General features: G+C 41.7%; 2 protein-coding genes across 9 annotated transcripts in view; one reads left to right on the forward strand and one right to left on the reverse strand.

Annotated features, from left to right (window-relative positions):
* Positions 1-23,577, reverse strand: part of GABRA5 (gamma-aminobutyric acid type A receptor subunit alpha5) — a 57,796-nt gene that overhangs the window by 4,177 nt on the left and 30,042 nt on the right. For all 8 annotated transcript variants that reach the window (XM_038146888.1, XM_038142635.1, XM_038140854.1 and 5 more), the window contains one exon: positions 5,710-5,853. In XM_038146888.1, the coding sequence (XP_038002816.1) occupies positions 5,710-5,853 (144 nt within the window). The remainder of the gene's footprint in view (positions 1-5,709; positions 5,854-23,577) is intronic.
* Positions 3,856-23,577, forward strand: part of GABRB3 (gamma-aminobutyric acid type A receptor subunit beta3) — a 199,364-nt gene continuing 179,642 nt past the window's right edge. The window contains exon 1 of the mRNA XM_038139535.1: positions 3,856-4,299. Within this exon, the coding sequence (XP_037995463.1) occupies positions 4,199-4,299 (101 nt within the window). The 5' untranslated portion in view covers positions 3,856-4,198. The remainder of the gene's footprint in view (positions 4,300-23,577) is intronic.

Genomic DNA, 23,577 nt, shown 5'->3' on the forward strand with positions numbered 1-23,577 from the left:
CTCACTCAGCCATTCTTAATTTCATGAAAAATGTCTGGATTTCCGCACTTTGGAAAACCAAGACTTGAGACAGAGGTGCTGCTAGATCCTCGCAGTCTTCACATTCAGTCTCCAAAGCAGAAGACAATGACTGCTGTTCCTACTACACTGAAAAACTGCAGTCCTCCTATGCACCTGGAATGTTGTGATGTTCACAGGCTTAAAAATCTGGTTTGCTGGCGCTGCCTCAACACTGTCTGGTTTTGACTCAGTCCTACAAACTCTTGCAGTATAGTAGCAATTAAGGCCCTCGACTCTCCAAGACCTGATTTAGCAGCGGGTTTAGCAACCTCATCAGCGAAAGTGTTATGGCCAAGCCATCAGTTTTCAAATATGAAAATGGGTCCAGACACCTCTTTCTGCACCACATTTTAGGGATTGCCAGTCCCAGCATCTTCTGCAAGAACTGCCATTTTGCATATGCATGTTGGGATGTCTTATTAATCTGAGTACTCAAACCCTTCAGATTGCTGGTCCAGAAATAAAAAGTCCCTCTAATGCATGCAGTGTTTCTAGAATTTGGTACACTTTAGCCCTACAAAAGATCATCTCTTTTTGGAAAGATACTGTGTCCTGTCTTGTTCATCTGTGCAATGAATATTGTACTGCCTGCATGCAGAGTTCCCTAAAAGCTGCCACAGCAATGCTAAATTCCATTTCTTTTTCGTATGCCAAATTCACAGCATTGCCTAAATATGCCATTTATCGGCTTCTCTGAATTTCAATAAAAGCCTAAATAAATGCACTCAAAAATCAACAGACCAGCTGTCACCTTCCCTGATGTTTCAAAAAAATTCAAACCTTAATCAGTTCTTTCAGATTGTTCCTGGAAAACCATGTAGTTGTTACTGAGGGCTATTCCTGGTGGTAACTGCTCCCTGGTTCTTTCAGAGTATTTCTGGGAAACCATGTAGTTGTTACTGAAGGTTATTCATGATGGTAATCCCAAATCCCCAAATCCAAAATCTTGCTAGCTAAAAGCATGCTACTATTTACCTAAGAATAATAACTGTAAAAACAAAATGTAAGAATAAAAAACAATTCATCCCTTCAAGCTCTAACAGTTCTTCACTGATATCAAAGTAATTTAAAAGCATGCATCATTCAGTTGGGTACTGATGAATCAGAGAAATGCCTGTTTTGAAATCTATATTGTCCTTCAAGAACAACTATAGCTATAATCTCTGTTGCAAGATTTGACTGTTAGTCTCTACAGCACATCCACAAAAGGAAAATATCCAACAGACTGATTCTGCTTTGAGTGAATAGCCTGAGTTGAGCTGTTGCCAGCATTACTAAGCTATTAGATTTGGTAGATTTCTTCTAATTGACAATATGGCTAATTAGCAAAGAACAGGTTTACAGTGAAAGGGTTTTTGCAGGTATAGCTGCGCTCATACACTATGCTACAGGAGCTCTGCTATTCTGCATCAAGTTTACAGACCTTGTTCATGCTGAGGATTTTAGCTAGAAAGTGAAATAACACAGAAATACCTAACTGACATCCTGCCTCAATCTTTATGTTTTTCTCTGGAGTCTGATTTTCCGGTGAAACAGTTCCCTGAAGAGTGATGTGGAAATGGACATGGAATGCTGTGAAAGTGGGGAGGAAACCCCTGCAAAGAAAAGCCTAATTCCCTTCCATTTAGTGTAATTTTGAACCAGGGAGGCTGAACATGCAATGGTCTCAGGAGGAAGCCCACTTGCTCTTTATTAAGGGGTATTTGAAGCAGGGTCTGCCTGCCTCAGTAATCTCAGGTAGAGAGACTGTTTCTCAGTTGCTACTGCACTGGGATGTGTTTGAGTCACGGTTTTCCCGCTCGCTCGCTGTGACAATGTGCATTATCGATTTTGACAGTATGCTCTCAGAGCTGGAATAAAAAAAGAATCTACACAGCTTTGGAAGAGCAACAGGACCCTCTTTCGTTTCATTTTTAAAACACAGGAAATGAGTGGGCCATTCTGATGGCCCTCCACGGCTGATTTTTACCTTACCATTTTCTTTAACCTATCAAAACTCTTGTCTCCACTGAAATAATCACAGCACCTTGATTTTGTACTTGCTTTTCTCCCAGCTGATATATTCTTTGATTTCCCATGCCGTCCCTTTCAGAGATGTCTATACCAGGAATACTTCCTCCTGTAGATTTAGGGCTTAAGAAAACCCCACCGTTTGGTTTTTAATGCCCTGGGACTGCTGCTTAAAGTAAAGCTAAAAGCTGCCTGAGTTGGCCTTTTTTTTATAGAATAAGATGCTGGCTCTGTTGGAGCAGCCGAGCTCCCTTTTTACTTCTGCAAGGCCACTGTTTATCTTTAGACCATAAGCTTTCTTGAGCAAGAGCTAATTTTTGTTATAGGTTTATGTAGCACTTTAAAGAGAATTCTGTTCCTGATGGGATCCACTCATCACTGCAGAAAACAAATTATTGTTAGTAAACAAAAACAAATCTAGTACTAATGAAAAGCCCTAGAGCAGGAATGGCTGCACTTCATGGAGCTGTGCAACTGTGCTGCTGCTCTTAAGGGGTTTTTTATGCTTTAAAAGCTGCTACAGTTTTTTGGGTTTTTTTTTTGTTTTGTTTCGTTTTGTTTTTGTTTTTGTTTTTGTTTTGGTGTATAGTTGATGGGGTTCTGGAGATCACGCTTACCGATTTTCCAGGATCTTACACACATTATTTCATTGCCATTATGCTGAAATTCAATTGAATACTTTAAGGAGGCTAGACCAGCCCCCAGGCTTGTTTGTTTACTGGATATACCTGGACTCAGTTCTATCAATGGCTATTCTGGCAAGATCCTGACATTAGGTACATTAGACACCTCCCTGACTATGCTGACATCCAGAATATTTTGACCCATAAAAATGCATGTTCCCTTTTATAGTGATACTAGAGAAATATTCATCTCAAGAAAAAAAAAAATCAGAATTATTTGGTTCAAAATGAAGAGCTGAATGATTCTTTTATTATTTCAGCTTTGGATACTACAGAGCTCAGGCTCCAGCTGGCAGTATACAAAAGAGTGGGTTTATGTTTTGTTTTCTGCCACTGCAGATCCTAAGTTAGCCATGAGAGATTCTGGGTATGGGGAACATAACTGGGCAACCATTTGTGCAAAGCAGCAAGCTCCACTTGGACTCAAATCTCATACCTGATTGTTTTCAGCACTTTTACCACCAGGACATAACAGATGTTGGTTCTGTTAGAAGCAGAGTCAGTAGGAAAATGTCTTTCTTTCAGGTGAATAACATTTGGGGATGTTAGCACAAAAAAAACCTCAAAAAACAACAACAACAACAACAACAACAAAAAAAAAAAAAAACAGCTAAAAAAATAAAAATCAGGCAGCACATGACAGAGCTGTTTCCTGTGCCATGGCTAAAATGTTCCAAGTTTCAAGATTGGTTGGAGAATTAGGAATGCCAGGGTATTTTTTTCTGAGAAGCCAGCTAAACGGCAGCTTGCTTACAAATCAGCAGACTCCCAAGGAACCAGTACAGGTCTGGAACTTCCATTTAAAAAAAAAAAAGTCTGTTGGAAAGAAGGGCATAAATGACCTATGACATACACAAACATTTTGTCTATGCAAACTGCAAGGGCTGTGCAGTTTGACTTGTAGTGTGTCATAAAAGCCAAAGATCCAAGCACTTGGATTATGCAATAGCTATTTGGTTTTTCTTTTTCACGTTCAACAATTCAATAGAAAGAAGAAATGCCTTCGATGGCCATTCGTAAGTAATGCTGATTACTGGCCTCCTACGAGCTTGATGAACTCCAGAAAATCCATCGTTGACTGATGCTTTCCCTGTGCAAAATCGGATTTTTGTATTTTGCTAATCCCCGGTTACAATCTGTGTCCTGCTCTTTGTGATCCACCCTGCAATCAGAATCCAGCCAGCCCAGATGTAACCCAGGACATTAATATAAAATCTTGACGTTGGAAACACAGCATTTATTATAAATCTTAAATACGTGAGGGAGGTGTTTACTGTGTGGCAACTTTGGGATTTGTCTGGAGTGTTTCCTTGGGCTGAGGAGTACAAGGAGCTTTCACAGGCAAAGCGGCAAACTGGAAGTGGCCTGGAGCTGACACGCTGGAGCACTCACTGCCTGGGCTGGATGATTTTCTTGCTCTGAGGAGCAGGACAAGGTTGTAGGAGATGCTCCAGTACATCCTTTGGATCTTTTTCTTGGCAACAATGAAGGCGAGAGGGGAGCTGCCATTCATTGCAGAAAACAACGCAGCTATGATGGTGAACTGGTAAGGAAAAAAGTGTCTTTACTCTTTAATGGGAGGTCGGGTACTCATTCTTTTTCTGTAAAATTCACCACTCTGTTTATGTCTTTCTCTTGATTTTATGAATCTTCGCTTTAGCATCAGCTTTGTGTCTCCTGAAAAGGGCAAGGGCGGGGGGGTGAATGTCTATAGGATGGGAGATGGCAGTCAAATTTATTGGCTGCCCAAGGCAAGCCTTCCCTCACTTTGTGATCTTTCTGGAGCACAAGCGGCTCGTATGCCCCCTCTTTATTTGCCAGTTGGAGCACAAAGTTTTATGCATCATTATGTTTCGGTCCAACTAACTTTGTGTGCAAGTGTACATGTATGTACCTGTTTTCATGTCTCCTAAATTTCCTACAGATAGTAAAAGGTTCTAATTTAATCTCTACTTTGTCCTCTACCACTCTAGCCATCATTTTTCTCTGGGGACACAGTGTATCACCAGCACACTCTGTTGGGCTTTGCCTGCAGGAATTGCTACCAGGCATGTTGCCACAGGCTGCCCCTTTCCCCAGCACAAGCCCCTTGCAACCACCAGCAGTGGAAATCCCCCTTTGCTTCATGGCAGGCTATTTCATTTCCACCGCTTCCCCCTCCCTTCGCTGGATGCCACTAATGCTCTCCAGCCGAGTGCATTGTGTAACCTGGTGAAGCCCCGGTCCCACTGAGTGCACGTGATCCCTTGTCCCGGCCTCGACCCCCCCGGGAGTCCCCCCCACCACTGCGCACCCAGGGCTGCCCTTGCGTGGGGAGCCGTAAGAAGCAGGGGGGCACGGCTCACGTGGCTGCCCGGCCTGGGATTAAAGCTTCTTTGCCTCCCTAATGCTGCCACATCTGGCGCCTCCGCTTCCAGCCCGAGAGGGAATGGGGATCCTCGGGGTTTGCACCTCCTCTCCGGCCACGTGGTCCCCCGGACACGCCGCAGAGCCCTGCCATGCCACAGAGTCCCCCCCTGCCCCCCATTCCCTCCCCCCCCCCCCCCCCCCTCCACGCGGTTCCATCAAGTAATCATTTTAAAGCGATGATTGAAACGGATCAAATGCGTGGGTGGTGTTTGCCTCCCAGGGTGGTTCCTCCCACGGGGAAATAAGCCAGCCACAGCGCTGGCAGCCACAGCGAGGGCGATCGCCAAGAAACTGCGTGAGGCTTCTCAGGCACTCCTGTAAATACCAGGAGCCTGGATGTATGTTCAGCAATGTACCTAAGAGCCAGCATTTAACCCTCTCAGTGTTTAAATGCCCCTGCTAAGTGGCCATGAACTTGCACAGGATCTCCCTAGCACTCCACATCCCGCAGGAGCTTCCCCAGCCTTACTGCAAAGTACCCAGAGCCTGTGAATCACACCTCCTGCTCCAACCATCATCAACTGTGGGGTGGTAATATTCCCCCTACCTGTACTGGTACTGATGTTTTCTGTGCCCACGGTTTGTCCCATCAGGTGGTACTGGTTAAGTCGTGAGCCATCTTCAGCCACCACCACAGACGTTGTGGTGCTGTTAGTCCACACATAGATCACTTCAGAATTGGGGTAAGCGTCTGCCAACAAGGGGGGAAAAAGACAGTAAGGAGTAAAACACACTGTGAAATATTTTAGTGGATCCTTAAATGATAATGACAGGGAGAGAGAAGAATGGAGGAGTGAGAGTGAATGGAGAAAAACAAATAAAGATGATATAATCATGGTCCCATATGCCCAGCTCAAAAGATATTAGGTTGAAGCCTTCTAATATAAGAGATGTGTGGGATGGTTTGTGAAAGGCTGGAACAGTAGAGGTATAAATATAATCCATCACAACCACTCAATTTGGGAAAGAGCAGCTCAAACCTACACTCACCTCACTGGTGGCTCCTAAACATCAGCAAGCTGCAAAAGGTATTTTGCTAAAGCTCCCCCTCAAAAGGACTCAGACACCTTGAATGCCAGGACAACAGGGACCCTCTATGTCTTGTCCTGTCTCCAGGATAGAATTCTAAGTGATACCCTGTGCTTGCGCAGGGTCTGGTGTGTATGCACTGACTGGAACACCTACTTGTGGGTGAGGGCATAGGTCTTGCATGCGGGTAAAGGAAGATGGAACGTGCCTGTCTGTGCCTGTGATGCTGAAGAGCAGACACAGGATACAGGGGTGAGAATGCATGGAGAGCAGGAATGGGGCAGGGAGCTACGAGGAGAGGGTAGGTGTTTGTGCATAGCAGAATGGGTGGTGGTGTGAAAACATCTGCACAGCTGCAAATGTGTATGTGATTTCTCTCATGTTCATTTAGAAGTCCTAGGAATTAAATGTGGTTGCAGTACTGCCAGCTCGTTCCCTCTTCTATAATGCTGCTGTAACTTTTAATGCTCCAACACCCATAGTGATCATAGTATTGTAAGGAAATCTTAGTTTTCTTTTACAGACTGTCAATGCTGGGTTTAGATTTTAAGCATTCTTTGCAGATGGTCTCAAAAACCCCAGGAGACAACTCTATATTTAATTATATCTCATTTAATATAAGTAGCTCTCACACTTTTTAGAACTCCTCTAGCATAGAAAGCTTTCAGGTCACATTCCTGCAAGCATGTTACAGTAGACTAGAGTACACTGTACTAAAATCTCTGGAAATCAGGCAAAGCTTACTCTCCAAATGGAAGGTGAAAAGCAGGTAGGCTTGGATGTGATCTGAAGTCAAATATTAATATCTCATCTTCTGCACTTTTGAACTTGGAAGATGTCAGTGCAGAATGTTTCTTTCTGGAAAAAAACCTGACATCCTAGTTCAGGAGACAACACATGGTAACTTTCCAGATCAGGACTTGACAGTCAAGGACAACAGACTAGGTTAAGGATGTGTACTCACTCCATCAGACTGCATGTTTTGTTTGCAAGCGAGCTGTATTGGAAAGGTGCAGCTCCATGGAGGACTTACAAAAAAATTCATAGGCATTGGGTCATAGGCAGTGGGTCAACATGAGCTTCTTAGGCACTGCAAGGGCAAGAAATATGCTAAAGTAATCCCTGGATTCATAAAACCAGGAATGTCCAGCAGAAAATGGGAAGCAATCCCAGGTCAGGCTAAGAGCACGTGTGTAGCACAATGAACTTCACTTGAATGCTCGACCAGGTAGCAGGGAAGAAAACAGCACCTTCTTTGCACTGTTATTAATGTTATTGTGTCGGATGTGGGAGGCAGGGCACTAGGCTCAATACACCTTTGCTCTGACTGTTTATGGCTTTTCATCCACACCTCAAAAAAGTCATAGAAATAATGAAGATAGAGAAGGGGAGAGAGGTCAGAAGAAGGTTACAAGTACCTCCAGGGACTGGAAAATAAGTCACAATTTGAAACTTAAGCAGCTCAGCTTACTCAGCTCACTGAATAAAAGCTTGAGATGTAGCACAAGCTCTGAGTATAGATCCTTGCATACAGAAATCTGAAACCAGGGTGAATCTCTTGGACTACTCACAAAAGGTGCCTTTGAAAGATGGTTACAGGCAGATTCAGATGAAGAACAGGGCAGAATTTCCTAACTGGGTGGGAGACGGGTAATTATACAGTGGATAGCCCTCTGAGAAAAAAAAAATTATGAATTACTGTCACTAGGAAGACATTGACAATTTGAAATAATTTTTTGTCACTTATCTGACAGTTGTTGCTGTATCCAGGGCTGGAGCTGATCCTGGGTTTGGAAGTTGAGAATCTACAAATTTTTCATCCTTTGTTAGCCATGCAGGACTGCCCACATGCCTTCCTTATGCTTGTATTTGTAGCTCTGCAGTAAAATTACTGTAATTATATGTCGTGATCTGCTTTGAAAGGCTAAGAAGGAATGTCTTCCCTGTTTCAAAATATTTGCATCACAAAAAGTCATGGAATTTTGCCGTCCCTTTAGAGCTGAGATACTTTACTATCTCTGAGATGATTACAAGTTCACAATGTACTGTAAATAATTTCAAAGCCAGATCTGGAGAAGACAAGTGGGAGGAGATGAGGCTATCTAAAAAAAAGTAATGCAGAAAGCCCTCCTTTTTTTAAATGGTATATGGTATATGTTGTTCATGGGCCGATTATCCCCAGGGAATGTGGGATATCTTTAGGTAGATTTGGGATTGTCAGAAAATTAGATTTTTACCTATGTTACTTCCTATGCAAAAAAAAAAAAAAAAAAAAAAGTTCCTAACAACAGCATTGGACTTTTTTTTTTTCCCTGGGATGATCTAGATGTGTCCCTATTCAGCACTTCCCTGTCTCTGCAATGATCCTAACAACCAGGATAATTGGATTTTTCCTTGTTTTCTGATGATGATATACATCAATTCATCCTGATTAGATGCTTCCCAATGCTAGTACTGTAACCAAATTCACTGAAATTGCAATCACACAGGAATTTAGGCCTGTAAGGTTTAACAAGAATTCAGATGCTTTGGTTCTCTCCTCTGCCTGGCCTGCAGGGCAGGGGAGTCCAAAAATAATTGAACACCTCTGCTGTGAATTGCAGCCTTTACTGGGTGCTAAAACACATGCAGTGGAACAGAGTTGGGGGCTCCTATACTGCAGGAGTCCAGCAGCTCCTCTTGTAAAATACCTGCAACTCAGAGAGAGGCCACAAGATGCCAAAACTCAAGATCCCACAGGTATGCCTAAGCATTACTTCATGAGGCTATTTTCTTTTGAAACCATGTCAGGGAAGGGGGGTGCCAATCCCAGGCCAGATGGTGAGAAGAGAGAGCATTCAGGCAGGCAAGAGCACCGCATGAGGCCAGTCCCTGCCTGGGAGGAAAACTCTTGTCTGTAGGTCCTTCCTCACAGGATTTATTGTGAGGCTACAGGACAGAGAGCTGTGTCATTGCTAGACCAGGAACAGAGTACCCATGGGAGAAGGGAGAATAGCTCATCTAGAAAAGACTCTTGTGCAAGGGCAGGATGGGTATAGCCAGGCCTTTAAGACACAAGAGGATAACAAATGTGTGCCTGTGAAGCCCAACCCAAACCAATGCAACCTGCAGTGAGATTACCTCCTCAGGAGAAGTCTGTCACATTAGGAATAGCATGAATTTACCCCAATCTAGATATATTCTACTGTGATGGATCACACATATTATATGATCCTCTATTTTCCATGCAAATATAATAAAACATGGTTTGTGTTTTAAGAAGCTCTAATATAAGATTTTTGACTTTGTGCCCCCTTTCCTTACTATACATCAAGTTCTGACAGGAAAAAGCCACCCCATGTTCCTTGGTGTGGCAGCTGACCATATCTTTTCTGGTCATCTAGATAAACCTCCAGAGGGATAAGCCTGTGTACTTTTAGCAGATAGCTGTCCTCCTACTGCAAACCTTATGCCATATCTTCACAGAAGCCTCAAACTCCAGTTATCCCACACCTGAGAACCAGAAGCTCCAGCTCTGTGGTTGATAACCCCTGCAGTATAATCAGGCATGGTCATATTGAAAGCTGAAACTGTGGGTATGGTAGAGAACGATGTTATTTTGCTATCAGGGTAGAAGCACTAATGGAGACACAGTATTATTATTCACTGTCATAGCAAATTTTGTAAAAACACTCTTCCACTTAAGCAAAGCTTCCAATAGGTTGCCTACCAGCCTTGCTTGCTGGAGCACTGAACAACTTCAGGTCTTGCTGTTTAAAGATATGAGAAAGATGTGCCAACAAAAGGAAAAATGGAAATACGTCATCTCCTTTACGTTATGCACAAGGTGGGGATGTCTCCAAAAGGGTGATGATAGGAAAATGTAGTTGCAGCTCTAGAATAGCTAGCTAAGAAAATGATGTTGGTAGTTTTGCAAAAGCAAACTCAACTTCAAAGCCACTGCAAATCCAAGTGAGACTGCTTGGTGTTTATTCTAGTTTGAGCAAGTGCATGTCTTCTGGATTTCTGAATCCAAATAATTAATCTTGTGTTGTTTACAGTCATTTTGTTGTCTTGTCAAAGGAGGAAGTCTCATTAAAGTATCCTTTCTATTCTATGCTCACTTCTTTGAGAAAGGAAAAAAAAGGTTTCAGTTCAGGTGAACAGATAAAATTACAAAGAAGTATAATGTTATTAAATGTGAGGAAATGACAACAGACATTTATTTCTACTGGACAGTTGATAAATGGCTGCAGGCTTATCATCTACCAGAATGATGAAAGAAATAATATCTTCTCTTATATATTTATTGACAAGCAGATCTGTTTTTCTACATTCTAGCATCCAACATACACCACACAATATAAAAACGGTAAAGGTGTCCCTGGCTCGTCTCCCACACTTTCCCTGCTCCTGTATGGCTGGCAAGGAAAGCCAGACATGGTCTTTTTTATGCCAGTGAACAGTGGGCGGGGAGAGACCACAACCAGAGAGGAATTACTTTAAGAAAAAGTCTAGCAAAGCACAACAGTAAGTGGGTAAGACCTGGAGGATCCCAGACATTCACCTTGGCATTGAGGATAGCCCTGTTTTCATTTGCAAATGAAACAGTGTGAGCAGTGCAGAATCCTCCCTTCCATTCAAAAAGCACCTCACAAGCAGGGAGTTTTCTCCTGCCACTGCCCCCACCCCACCACAGGGCAGTGATGGCTTCTGGCAGACACTCTCCTTGCTTTTCTCTCCCCTCCACAGATGAAAGAAACTCTAGGGGAGGAAAAAAAAAAAAAAAAGTGGTGGTGGGGAAGAGTATTTCTTCGCACCTTAAGTCAAATAAACCTAAATGTGGATGGATGAGCCCAAACTTCGAGTCTATGGGACCCAGATGTATTTCTAGGACTTGATTTTTTTTAAGCTGTAATACCTGAGGAAAGAAATCACCACTGATATCTGCCAATAAGTTTTAATTCCTGCATTACAGGGCATAAAATAATTGAGAAACAAAGAATCCCTCTCCAAACCACCCCCTAAACCCTTTGTCAGACCTCACAGGAAGCATAAAGCAGAGCCTGCGTAGTTAAGTTAAGGCAGCCTGTGCAGCATGTTTGGATGCCCACCCAGCATGCTTGAGGTACATTCCACAATTAAACAGACCATTTATCCACAAGCCATGGCTGGAACTTTCAGAATTGTGCTAGTTGGATGCTGAATTAACTTAAAGAGATATTGCAGAAAGATGACTTCTGGTTTGTTTTCTATTTTATTCATTCCAATTGTGCAGTTACATTCTAAGCCTTTATTATCGTGACTTTTAGTACATGCCACAAGGATTGTCAGACTGCCTAATCTTGGGAGTATTGCTAATCCCTACCAAAGCCTGTTGATTGGGGAAGATGTGCATAAATTTTCAGCTTTTTTAGAAACTCTAATTACAATCTGAATACACATACAAATATCTATCTTATCTAACCATTAATGTATTTGACTCACTTAGAGGCTGTTATATAACTCACTAGTGATCCAGATTTACAGCTCTCTGACTCCTGCAGGCTACAAAACAGCGCTGATACTAAGCCATCATGTACCAGCTTGAATTCTAAGAGTCAGGCTGGATTTCTTGGGGTTTGTGCACAAATACTTTGTAGCCCATTACAAAGCATCTGTCAACAGTTGTGCCTATGTGACTCAGGCCAGATTTGAGCTCCGTAATTGGAATTTCCCATTAAAATTACTTTGTAAGAATGACTTGATGTACAAATGACATCATTCGATAGGAAGAGCAAATGGAAAACAAATCTAGTAAAAGTGTATTTTTAAAAATAACAATAACAAGACATGGTACTAATATGCATGGTCTAGGTCTTGGGGGATATAGCTATTTTATAAAAATAAATTTTTAATGTAAAATAGAAATACAAATACTAAGAGAAATGTATTCACATATGAAATTATTAAGAGCCTAAAATAAAGACTTTGCCATAGTGTGATGAATTCTGATGTTCTTGGGAGAATTTCAGGGTTATGGCAATTACTTTAGGGACTTGAAATCATTAAAATTGAGACTGATCATTTAAACTGGCATGAGTTTACAGCATACAGATAAACAGCATGCATGATTTTGAATACATCACAGACAAGAAGTGTAATGTGTACAAACACATGGGACTACAAATTCATGTAACACAGAGTCACAGGACAGCAGGGACTGGTGGATACCTCTGGTGATCATATGTGTACCACACCCTGCTCAGGTAGGGACACCAAAAGCATTTTTTTCCAGCACCATGTCCAGTCAGGTTTTTAATATCTCCACAATATTCAAATCTCTGTGGCCAACTGTCAATCTCTCTCAACAGCCTGTTCCAGTGTTCAGGCACTCCCACAGTAAAAGCATGTTTTCTTCTGTTTAGATAAAATGTAATTTTTTTCAATGACCACTGACCCTTATTCTGCCAGTGGGCACTGCTGAGCAGCACCCACTTCCCTCTTCTTCATCTCGCATTCCCCAATCCCTGCAATTTATACAGATATATTAGGACCCTGTGAGACCTCCCTTCTCCATACTGAACAGTCCAAGATCTCAGTCTCCCCTCACAGCAAAGATGCCCCAGCCCTTCAATGATTGTTGTGGCCCTGCACAGGATTCTCTCCACAACGTCTCCATTCTTCTTTCACTGGGAAATTCAGATTGGCCATGCACTCAGAATGGTTCCAGATGCAAGTAAAAATTAAATGCCCAGAAGGAAATATTTTTGGAATTACATAGTATCATTGTCTGTGACAACAGAGGACATCCCAGGAGGAAATTATAAATGAAAACTGATGAAACTCATGAGCATAGTCATGAAAAATTATAGGACACCACTGGCTGTAAAACAGGCAGTAGGGAGTCCAGTCATACTGAAATGTTCATTTCTGTCCTTCCTGAAATTAAAACAAAAATAAGAGTCGGTAATATAAGTAGTATTCTATATGTTTTCCTGATACAGTTTTATTTGATCTCCTTGTCACATTCTGCAGGGAATAGTATAGGATGTTCTGAAAAATGTGCCAGACAGGTCTCAAGAGACTTCATTACTAAGCAACACTAATATACTCTACTGATCATTGCTGAAAAAAATAAAGCTCTAAGTTAGATAAAAATTATTCTCTTTCAGAATATGATTTACAAGTCACCTCAGGAAAAGGTGAGAATGGAAATTTAGCTTGGAAAAGAAATGGAAGCACAGAGTGTACCCACAAGGTGGTGAAACATACAGAACTGAAGATGTCTGTCAAATTCATTTTGAGACACATATTTTTGCAAAAGCCATTTTCTTTGGCTTTTCAAATAAAGAAATTAGGTGGAAGGTCCTGTGTGATTTTAGAAGTTCCAGTTAATGGGAGAAAAGTCTAAACATGACCCAACTTTGAGGTCAAAAATATAAAGCAAAGGAAAAAACCCAAACTGAAAGCAACTGTGATTTTGGAGGTTGGATTCATGATTAGCATAGGCAAATCTGCTGACTTCTTTAATACAATAAATTGACTGTTTTCAAGTTGGTACACTAAATCACAGTCATACTGATGATGGATGTAACATAAATACTAATGAACAGTGCTGTCTTAAGAATTCAGTCAGGCATAGCACCTTCACAGGAAGCAATTGCAGCCTTTAAGAAGAGCCCTGAGCTCAGAGCTTTGCTTTGCAGAATGACACAGAATGTCTCCCAAGAATGATCACGATCACCAGTGACAGAAGCTCTTTCTTGCCCCATCACACTCACCCATTCCATGGGGGAGCAATAAGAGGGATGAATCCATTTCCCAAGCACTGGGATTGCAACTGGGAGTGACTACTTGCTGTGAAATAGGCAAGTAAAAACCAGGCATGGAAGACGTAACTGAGCTGTGTGTCTCAGGATTGCAGGTTCTCAAGGCTCTACTCAGAAAAGGAGGAATAATAAAAAAAGAGCAAAGAGAACGTTTTTTCATGGTGCAGCCTGGAGCATGCCAAACAGCAAAGAGATGTGTAGGTGTAGACAACTGATCTCTGCCACTCATGATGTGGGACACCTGCCACATACTGACTGAAAGAGGTGTCTAAACAGGGCATGCTGTGGGGATGTTACACATCCAGTGCTCCAAGGCACCAGCAGCACCAGGTCCTGTCCCCTTTTGCTTCCTCCTTCCATCTGAGAGCTGATATTAGGGAGCGTCATGCCTTCCTTCTTTTGCTTCCTCCTGTATCCTCCTCTCACTGCAGTCAGTAGTTTCAGCACTCTTTCTTTATTTTCAGGTTTAGTAGCAGCTGTCTCAGGCTAGAACTAACCTGAGAACTGAATTTACATCACATTTAATGGTGGCTAGAAAACTGCTTTTCATATGGAACTTGTCAAAATCTGGTGTGCCAGCCTCTGATCCTTTCCTTTTTCCCCTTTATGGCTGGCATAAATATCCACTGTGAGAGAACTAGAGAAACAGAACAGTGGGATGTGCTAGGATGATATTTTAAATGCTAAATGTCCTAGGAATGTTTCTGACCTTACGTTGATCATTCTAGGCCATGCATGTGGTAATTCCACACCAGCCAGCTAATCTGAATGCTGTACTAACACTTAATGAACTTTGAATTTACAATCACAATATTAGGCACTTATATTAGCAGCTTCATTAGGAAAAACAGTATGGTTATGAGGGTGATGTTAAGACATTTAATTTACTTTTTGCATGGCAAACAAAAGTATCCTCCAAAGTGTGGCAGATACCATTACTCATTTTGCATAGAACCTTTAAAAAGATTAAGCACCTTTGCTTAATCTTAATTGCAGTGGTCTCCTCCTTTTGCAAAGTGCCACTTAATATCAGCAAAGCTAACATGACCTGCTCTGCAGGAGTGTCACTGGAGTTTCTTTTGAGAAATGCAGAGTGAATTTTAGAAAATACTCCAACTGATCTTGTTGTGGAAGGTGCCTTCACAAACATGGTATTTTTGGCCACATGTAACATCATAGAATGAAACTGCAACCTTACTGTAATCCACAGATATTCTTCTCACCCATTTAAGTGGCATCAGGGACTCAACCATCATAGTGTATCTGCTGAGCTTACCATTCAAAACACCCTTACTTATAAATCTTATAAATCTGTATGGCCTGAAACCAGCTGAGAGTGATTGGAAGTACTTGCACAGCTAAATATATACCTCTGTTTCTGAATCCTATCCCTTAATGAAGACATTTACAAATCTCAGAAGTACTGCTACATTAATAACACTGTGCGAATGTGTAATCAATAGGCATGCAGAGAGAGCAGGCTGAAATATTATTATTCAAACACTTTAATACTGCCTTAAAATTGCAATCACAAGAACTTATTCCCTATGCCAAAGGTGCAGTCATCTAAACCTCCGAAGATGGATTACAGACCTTTGCTCTGGGGCACAGTGCAGCCCTGTATTTCAGAGAAGGGGATAAAATCTCCTGAGGGTGTCAGTTCCAAGTGCCCAGCCCGAGTGATGGGTACAAGGAGCCTCTCTGAGGCGAGCTGTTGCTGACCAGGGGCACTGCCATTCCACTTGCTCTCTCCTAGAGTACTCAGGCACACATCTTCTCTTTGGGAACTGTCCCCTCCCAGTCCCTCTGGAGACCCAGATCCAAAGGGGCTCACGATCTCATTTTCTCTGTGCATACATAAAACATCTCCTTATTTACAGCCATCAGCTGACCTATTTTAGGAGGAGATTAACCTGAGCCTAAATATATCTACTTCTCTCCCCTAAGACGGTGAGAGCAATCAGCTCAGCTGTATATATTTACCCTACAAAAATATAAATTTAGGAGAGAGGAATCCCAGCTTTGCTGGCATATTTAGCTCTGGGATGTTTTCAGCAAAATGTCTGGCTCTTAGCACAGGCTGGCTGTGAGGAGACTTTCAGTGGCAATGATGGTGAAGGGGATAAAAACCAGAAGGCTTATCAGGCTTTCCTTCTTTGCAGTTCTCTTTCCTTCTCATTTCTTTGTGGGGGACAACATGAAACAACTGTTTTCTTTGAAGAAGCTTGCTGGGCTGGGACTGCGGCAGCACTGGATGACAGCTTGGACTGGCTTGGCTCTCTGTGCAGGAGAGGAAGCTAATGAGGTTCCAGCAATTTAGGTGGAGGACTTCCTGGCCCACCAGAGACTGAGGTGTCATAAAGGAGCTGCCAGACTAGAAACTGAAATCCGAGTTTCAGCAGTGTCTTACAGCTTTTTTCCTTCCCCAAAAACCCTAGGCAAGTAATTTTGTCATTAATGTACTGCAGTAGCACTGGGAAGCTCTAATTGAACCTAGGGACCCATAACGACAGAGGCAATAAAAGCAAGTAATGAACCACTCTATCTTTGCACAGAAGAGACTGTAATTGCTCTTTGCTTCCTTTATGCCCACCTGCAAAATGCAGGCAGCAGAGACCTACCAACCTCACACGGGGATCATGAGAATGATTCCAGAAATGTTTATGAAATGCTTACAAGCCATGGAAACAGCCACCTTAGAAAATAAGAGACATTAAAAACCTGGCTTGTAAAGCAGTGCAGCAGTATCTACTCATTTGTCACATTTACAAATAATATCCCATTTGCCAGTTTATAGACCCATGTTCCACGGCTGGCAACCGCAAGCCTGGCGCTGCCTTCTGGGGCATTATGAGACCAGCAATGTCTTTGCAGGTTTGCACCCAAAGGCCATTTGAAAGCTTAAGCATATTAAGCACAGTTTCTGCGTGTTGTTTTCTATTGCTGACAACTTATATTGATTCCCTGTAATCAGGCAGTTGTGCAGCCTTTAAGTTTAGGCTGTAATCTCCAAAGTGGGAAACGCGTGCTGATGTTTGTACCATTAGCAAAGCACCCAGATCTCCATGAGGCTCCACCACAATCCTGTCGAGACCTCTTCCACGTGAGACAAAAACACCGCTGCTGAGTACCTCCACGCCAACCCCTACCCCCACCTAAACTTTTGTTTCCCTGAGCTGTAAACCACCACCAGTTCAGCTTTTCTTCCTCAAAGAGTCTGTGAGCCACCTCATAATGAGGAGGCTGCTCCCAGCGCAGGCGGAGCGCAGCCTTTCAGTGCTGGCTGCTCGAGGGGCTCTTTGCAGCTGCTACAAAAGCTGCTGCCGGCACCCCCCCAAGGAAGCCGATTCAAAGAAAGGGGCTTTGTTAAGGATGATCCTGCCTGCATGGACACGGCTCTCAGCTGGTAGGGAGCCAAGCCCTCGGCCACTGCACATCAGCAGAGTTTGCAGCCTGGGCTCAGCGCTGGCTGCAAGACGTGGGGAAGGCAAACAGCTTTTGTTCTTTCTGACCTCCCTTTCTCACTTTGTTATGAAGCTAAGAGGGGAAAAACTCACTGGCTTCTATGCAGCAGGTGACCAGAAGTAGGAGCTGACTGACCCAGAGCTGGGCACTGCTCCACAGGAAAGCTGTCACACAGCCAGGGAGCTGGGCTGCCGTTTTTTATGTATTTTAAGAATTATCTCAATGCAGACATACAGTAACCCTGTATATATGACAAAGCATTTGAAAAGTTAAATACTGACAGTTACTGCAAGTGCTTGAAGGATATACTACAGTTTCTTCAGCCTTTTCAAGGAAGTCGTGGATGTGTGGCCCTATAATGGGTGAAGTAAAACTGACTGTTCTGATCATTTTAGGCAGCCCTTTTCCCTTTTGTCAAACTAAAAGGTATACCTCTATGGCAAATGTACCAGACAAGTGGTAAGTTATGGTCATACTCATTTGCAAGTTATACAGACTGGGGTCCTACAACAACAGCTGCTGCAGAAACCATATGGTCCACGTCTAGAACCCTGTGTTTTAATTTCTAAGTAGATTCCTGTTAATAAATCTTCTTACATCTTCAGAATACTTGAATATTACAGTATTTTCTTTTACACACCATTCTTGATTAATTTCCTGCCCTTTGGATGTTCTGGGCTACATTGGTCCACCTTGACTGTGGGACCTAACTGCCCAAAATGCTGAATTAAAGAAGCTATATTGCTATACATACATATATATATGACTATAGGCTATGATGCAAAACCTGTGAGAAGGCTTAAGGCTGTTCTAACCCACTGCACTCAATGCAGAAGAAACAGCCCAGCTCATACAAGATGCTTGAAGAAGTGGTTTTCTCTGTACTGAAAAGCCCTTCTGACTGTCTCAGTGAGGTCCTTTGAAAAATGGGACTTCCAGCAGAAATAGCTGAAATTGTCATTAGGAGAGATACAAAAAGCTCACCACCAATATAATGTAACACCTAACTAATCTACAGCAGTGATGTTTCTTCTGAACAAAGTATGGTTTTGTATTTCTGAGCTAGCAATGCAGAGAAAAATGGATTTCTAAGTTGCTCTGACTAGGGTATAATACACTCACCTACATGAGATAGCACTGCAGAAAAATAGGAACTTCTAAAATATGATTCATCTCATCCTTAGGCATATATCAAAAGTAATTCTAATGAACCTCACTGCAGAAGTACTTATTTCCTTTCAGTGGCCATAGAGGGACTCTAGATAACTAACTGGAGCATATTTTTCTATCCAAAATTGTCACAGAGCCGTCCCATCCATTCCCTAGAGCTTTTCTGTCAATACAAGGCTTTTGATATGGGCCAAATCCCGGTGCTCATTCTGCATTTAAAGATTTATTTTTTTTAACAACACAGTCCCATGAGAAGTCATCTGTCCATGATTCCAAGGAAAATAAAGGCAAATAACAGCAATACCATTAGGTGGTGTCCACCTCCTCCATTCATTCTAGAGCTTCCACAGAAAATTAGTTCAGGCTAGATGCCTGTGCTTTACTACCTAGCTATACTTCAGTAGAACAACAACAATGGTCCAACACAGTTGTCTAGACTGCCTCTTTGATGGTGCCACAAGCAAGTCTTTCATTGTGTCTGGAGTTCTAGCTTCTAAAAAGCTAAAAATAAGGGGGAAAGTATGCTAACTAAAGAGGTGGTTGGTAGCTGAGGGTAATATAGGGTTGAAAGAGAGAGAAGAAAAATACATCAAATGTCTTAGAAATATTTCGTTTTAGTATTCACCTAACTTCATCTTATTTTAGTAATTCAATATCCATTGCAACGGAGGTGTCTAAGGAAGCAGTGATAAACCTTAGGAAAATGTAACAGAAGATATTACCTTAGTGAGCAGAACGCCACCAAACCTATCCACTCCCTTTTAGCTGACTTCTGCCTCAAATTGCAAAATCACAACTTAGTCTTGAACTTGGCTGCTCAGCATTTCACAGAGGTCTGCTCTCGCTCTCTCCACGTGTCCTTTCACAAGGAAGGCACTAATACATCCCAGCAGAGTCAACAAGCTGTGCTGACTGTCTCTGCTCTCAGGAATAAATTCAAGGAGCCTCTTCTGTCCAGCAGAAGGGACAAGTAGCAGAAAAGTTCTGCCTCCACATATGAGACTGCAGTTCCAGCTGTCCCTGAGAGCAACCTACGAAAAGCTTCCTAAGAGCCATTTCCACTTTTCAAAGTCTCTTAAAATTAACATTTGTCTTTATTTATTATTAATTTAATTATATTCTTATACAAGACTTTTACACACAGGTTTTGAGAGGCTGAATACATTATTTATCATATTTTACTAAACCAGAATTAAAGTCTGTTTAGAAGGACACTGTTTTCAAGTTCTTCCTCCATACCTGCTGTTTTCCTGCAGCTCTTGCAGGTACTAATTGGGAAATGTACAAAATCAAGAAAAAACCCTGTAGGTGCCTTCACCTCAGTGCCTTCTCTGCATTGCAAGGAAATATCAGAGAAATTTTCTTAAAATACCTTTTTAAAAAAAATTTATAAGTGGCTACAAGAAATGGGTAGTTTGTGAGCAGTGAGTGCCTTAATGTTCAGTGTTGCAATAAAATCTGGGATACTGGTGAAGTTACTGTCTCCTCATTACTCTGACTTCATCACGCTTATTAGAGGAAAATAATTTGAGCATATCTCCTGCTACAGAACTAGCCTGTGCACTCTCCTTTATCAAAAGTCAAACTGTGACTTAGTTTGAGGTGTTAAAAAGGAAGATGTACATAAACTACGTTAGCTTCTATCTCCAGACACTACAAATTGCTCCCTTACCAACAGCTGGAAAGCTCACTTGTTGATCAACAGTGATCAACCTTGGCTATCTTCATGTCCGACTTCAAATTCATCAGGAATCAACACAGGTCCTCTTTTTCTGTGCTCATGAGCTTGGGGATCTCATTATTTTAAGAATATTCATTAAACTCTCTACTTACTCTATAAAAATAGCATGGGGGAAGGTTGCTGCTGAGTTACTAGTAGCTGCTTAATGTATTTGTCCACTCCACAATACAAGATCTGGTACCTCCATGTACTCAGGCACTGCGTCTTCAAGAGACAGTTGTCATAAACAGACTCCGCCTTACAGTATTCAATATTGTCAAAGCACCAACTAACAGCAGTTAACTACTTCATCTTCAGGGCAACCCTGTGAGCTAGGTAACACCGATATAATTAACACAGGAGTAAAATGAGATTTAGGAGTTAAGTCAGTTGCCTGGGCAGAGGCCTTCATGGTCTAGTGGATTAGACATCTGCCTCTCCAACCAAAGACGTTGAGTCTAATCCTTTTTCTGACATTGATTTGCTGCATGACCTTACGGAAAGTCAATTAACTTCTCTGTTTCAGCTGCACTAGAGATAATGATGCTTACCTACCTGGTGACACATGGGCGTTTGGAAACTGTACTAAATTATACTCTTAATGTATTCTTAGGGACTGTCAGTGGAAGAGGTGAAACATTAAAGCTTTGAAACATTAAAGTCCTTGCTATTTTATCTAATTCTTCCTACCCACACCAGAAATAGCCTGGGGTTGAGAACAAATTTCTTGGGTTAACGTGCTCCTAGTGAAACTGCTTCTGGCATCAGGAATTTTCATTACATCCTGTTTGACCAGCAAAGTTATTTAGAGTACAGGTCAGTACTAGAATTGCAATGAAAAGTTATTTTAAATTTGGCCATGGAAGAAACCAGCACCCTTCCCATGCTACCGTGAGGTAATGAACAGACTGTCACAGCAATCCCCATCAAGCACCCTGGATTCAAAGAGAGCAGAGCCTGCTGCAGAGATGTCTGAGCATGTGCTCATGCATTATCCCCAGTTCCGTCTAAATGAGACTTCTGCAGGGTAATTTCTACAGGTGTTCTGACCCCTACCAGGGATCCAATCCCACAGGAAAAATACCTGTATACATGTACTCCTGGAGCAGAGCCACCTGATCTTGCCATCTTGGAGCAGTGGGGAGCTGAACTTAAGAGAAGGACAACTAAAGGACAACTAAAGCCTGCTCTGTTAATTTCATTAGGAGCTGTCCCTGAACTTCTGTCCTTTTCATGACATGCCATAGAGTGCTAAACAATACCACTTCTGTAGTGGGCATTTGAACTGCCCAGCAGGTACCTAGGCAGGTGGCATGCACAGGCAACTTTATATCCTATTTTGTGTATTTGACTGGGCCTTTAATTATTTCTACAAAATATTCTGGTGCTACGTATCATGTTTCCTAGCCCATAAAATCTTCCACAATTCCAATTTAGCAAGAAATCAGTCAAATAGGACATAAGAATTCAACATTTACCTTTATTGATGTGAGAAAGCTTATTTTTTCTTCTATTCTATAGAAGAAAAACATATAGAAGAAAACATCAAGCACTTTTTGCCTTTTGCCTGCTGAATTACAACAAACATAGTGAACGCTCATGCAGCCAGAAAATGGATAACCTGCTCCTGCCTCTGCTGCAACGCTGATCACTTCTCAGCATCCTTTCTGCTGCTGATCCGCTGTACACCAGCTCTTGCATTTCACTGTCCTGCTCTCTTCATCCTCAGACTGGTCAGCACCAGTTTCTTCTCCACCCTCCCAGCTCCATTAGATAATGTGTTTAACAATTACTTTGATGCTATTCCTTGAGGCTTTTCAAAAACTTTTTTGGAAAGAAGACCATTAAAAAAGAAAGCCTGTAGGGCAAGACAGTGAGGAAAGCTAAAGCAGAAAGGGTATGTGCTTATGTATCATATTCCCCTGTAGGCTTTGTCTTGCTGCAAGCCTGCAGGTGACTCAATGCAAACCCATACTGCTGTAAATAGGGAATAAACATTGTCCTCTCCTAAAATATACCTGGACTAGTTCAATAAACTTAGACTTACTGGCTGCTACTTGTACAAACAAATTAAATCCCAATAAATTACAAGGGAGCTGTCAGATCAGTAATACAGATATTCTCAAGGCTGAAAGACTGTCTGTAGTTTGTCCCTGTACATTTACTTTTTGCAGAGGCCAGCAGTGTGGCTAGCACAGACCAAACCATGTCTACACATTGTGAAAGAACTTAAAGGTTACTTGTAATACCTTATTCTAGGATTTTATTCTGAGCATGGCAAGGGGCATAAACTAAAACTCTATTCACCCCTCACAGGCCTAAAATATAAATTATTATTGCTGGTTTTGACACAGATTAAAATTACCTGTGCGCTAAGAGGTGATTAACATGTAACACAATTGGCACTAGCAGGACATATAATTACATTCAGACAGATTACTGGGCACTCCTTCTAAGCATTTGTAGCTTATCTTGTAATGTTATCTCATGCACTCACATGTTTGACTGGGATGCTTTTTTTTTTTTTGGTATTACTATGTGGAGAGTTAGAACCTGTACCTTACTGCACCTAATCTATTAATACACGGAAATACCCATTTAACTTTAAGGTTGAGCTTCAGATCTCTGCTGCATCAGGCTCTTAATTTAAATCTGTATGTTTTAGTATTGCATATTTTGCAAGATTTCATAAAACTATACAACATATCAGTTCTGTAGTCTAGACTAGAAATCAACTGATGTAACTTCATCTAATGATAAACAATATGTAATACCAGGAAAGATTACTTCTTTTTTCTTTCTCTTATTAATTCTTTCCAGTGGCTTTTGTTTAACCCTGTATATAAACAATTACAGTCTCCACAATTACAGTCTCCTGTGAGATGTTTTCCCATTTTCAAGTTCAGAATTAAATGGGTGATTTGCATACACTTTTTTTTAAGTGGAATGTAAAGGTGTCTGGACCTTCAGATTTATATTGGCTTTGCTGTAAATTAATGCTGCTGAAGTCAATAAACACACTTGAACCTGCAGTGACCAGTAAAATACTGGTGACTATTTGGATGAAACAGAATCTATCTGGATTGGAAAAAGCAAAGGAAATCAGTTCATCTTAAGTTTGGTCATGTGGTATAGTTACTGTAAACAGTGTTTTTACTTCTTAGTATGATCACTAGAAGACAATGTATAGTCAGTATTAAATCAGGGCAGATACAGACGATAAAGGCAAAGCTTAATCTTG

Source organism: Motacilla alba, chromosome 1 (genome assembly GCF_015832195.1).
Source record: "Motacilla alba alba isolate MOTALB_02 chromosome 1, Motacilla_alba_V1.0_pri, whole genome shotgun sequence".
NCBI classification, from domain to species: Eukaryota; Metazoa; Chordata; class Aves; order Passeriformes; family Motacillidae; genus Motacilla; species Motacilla alba.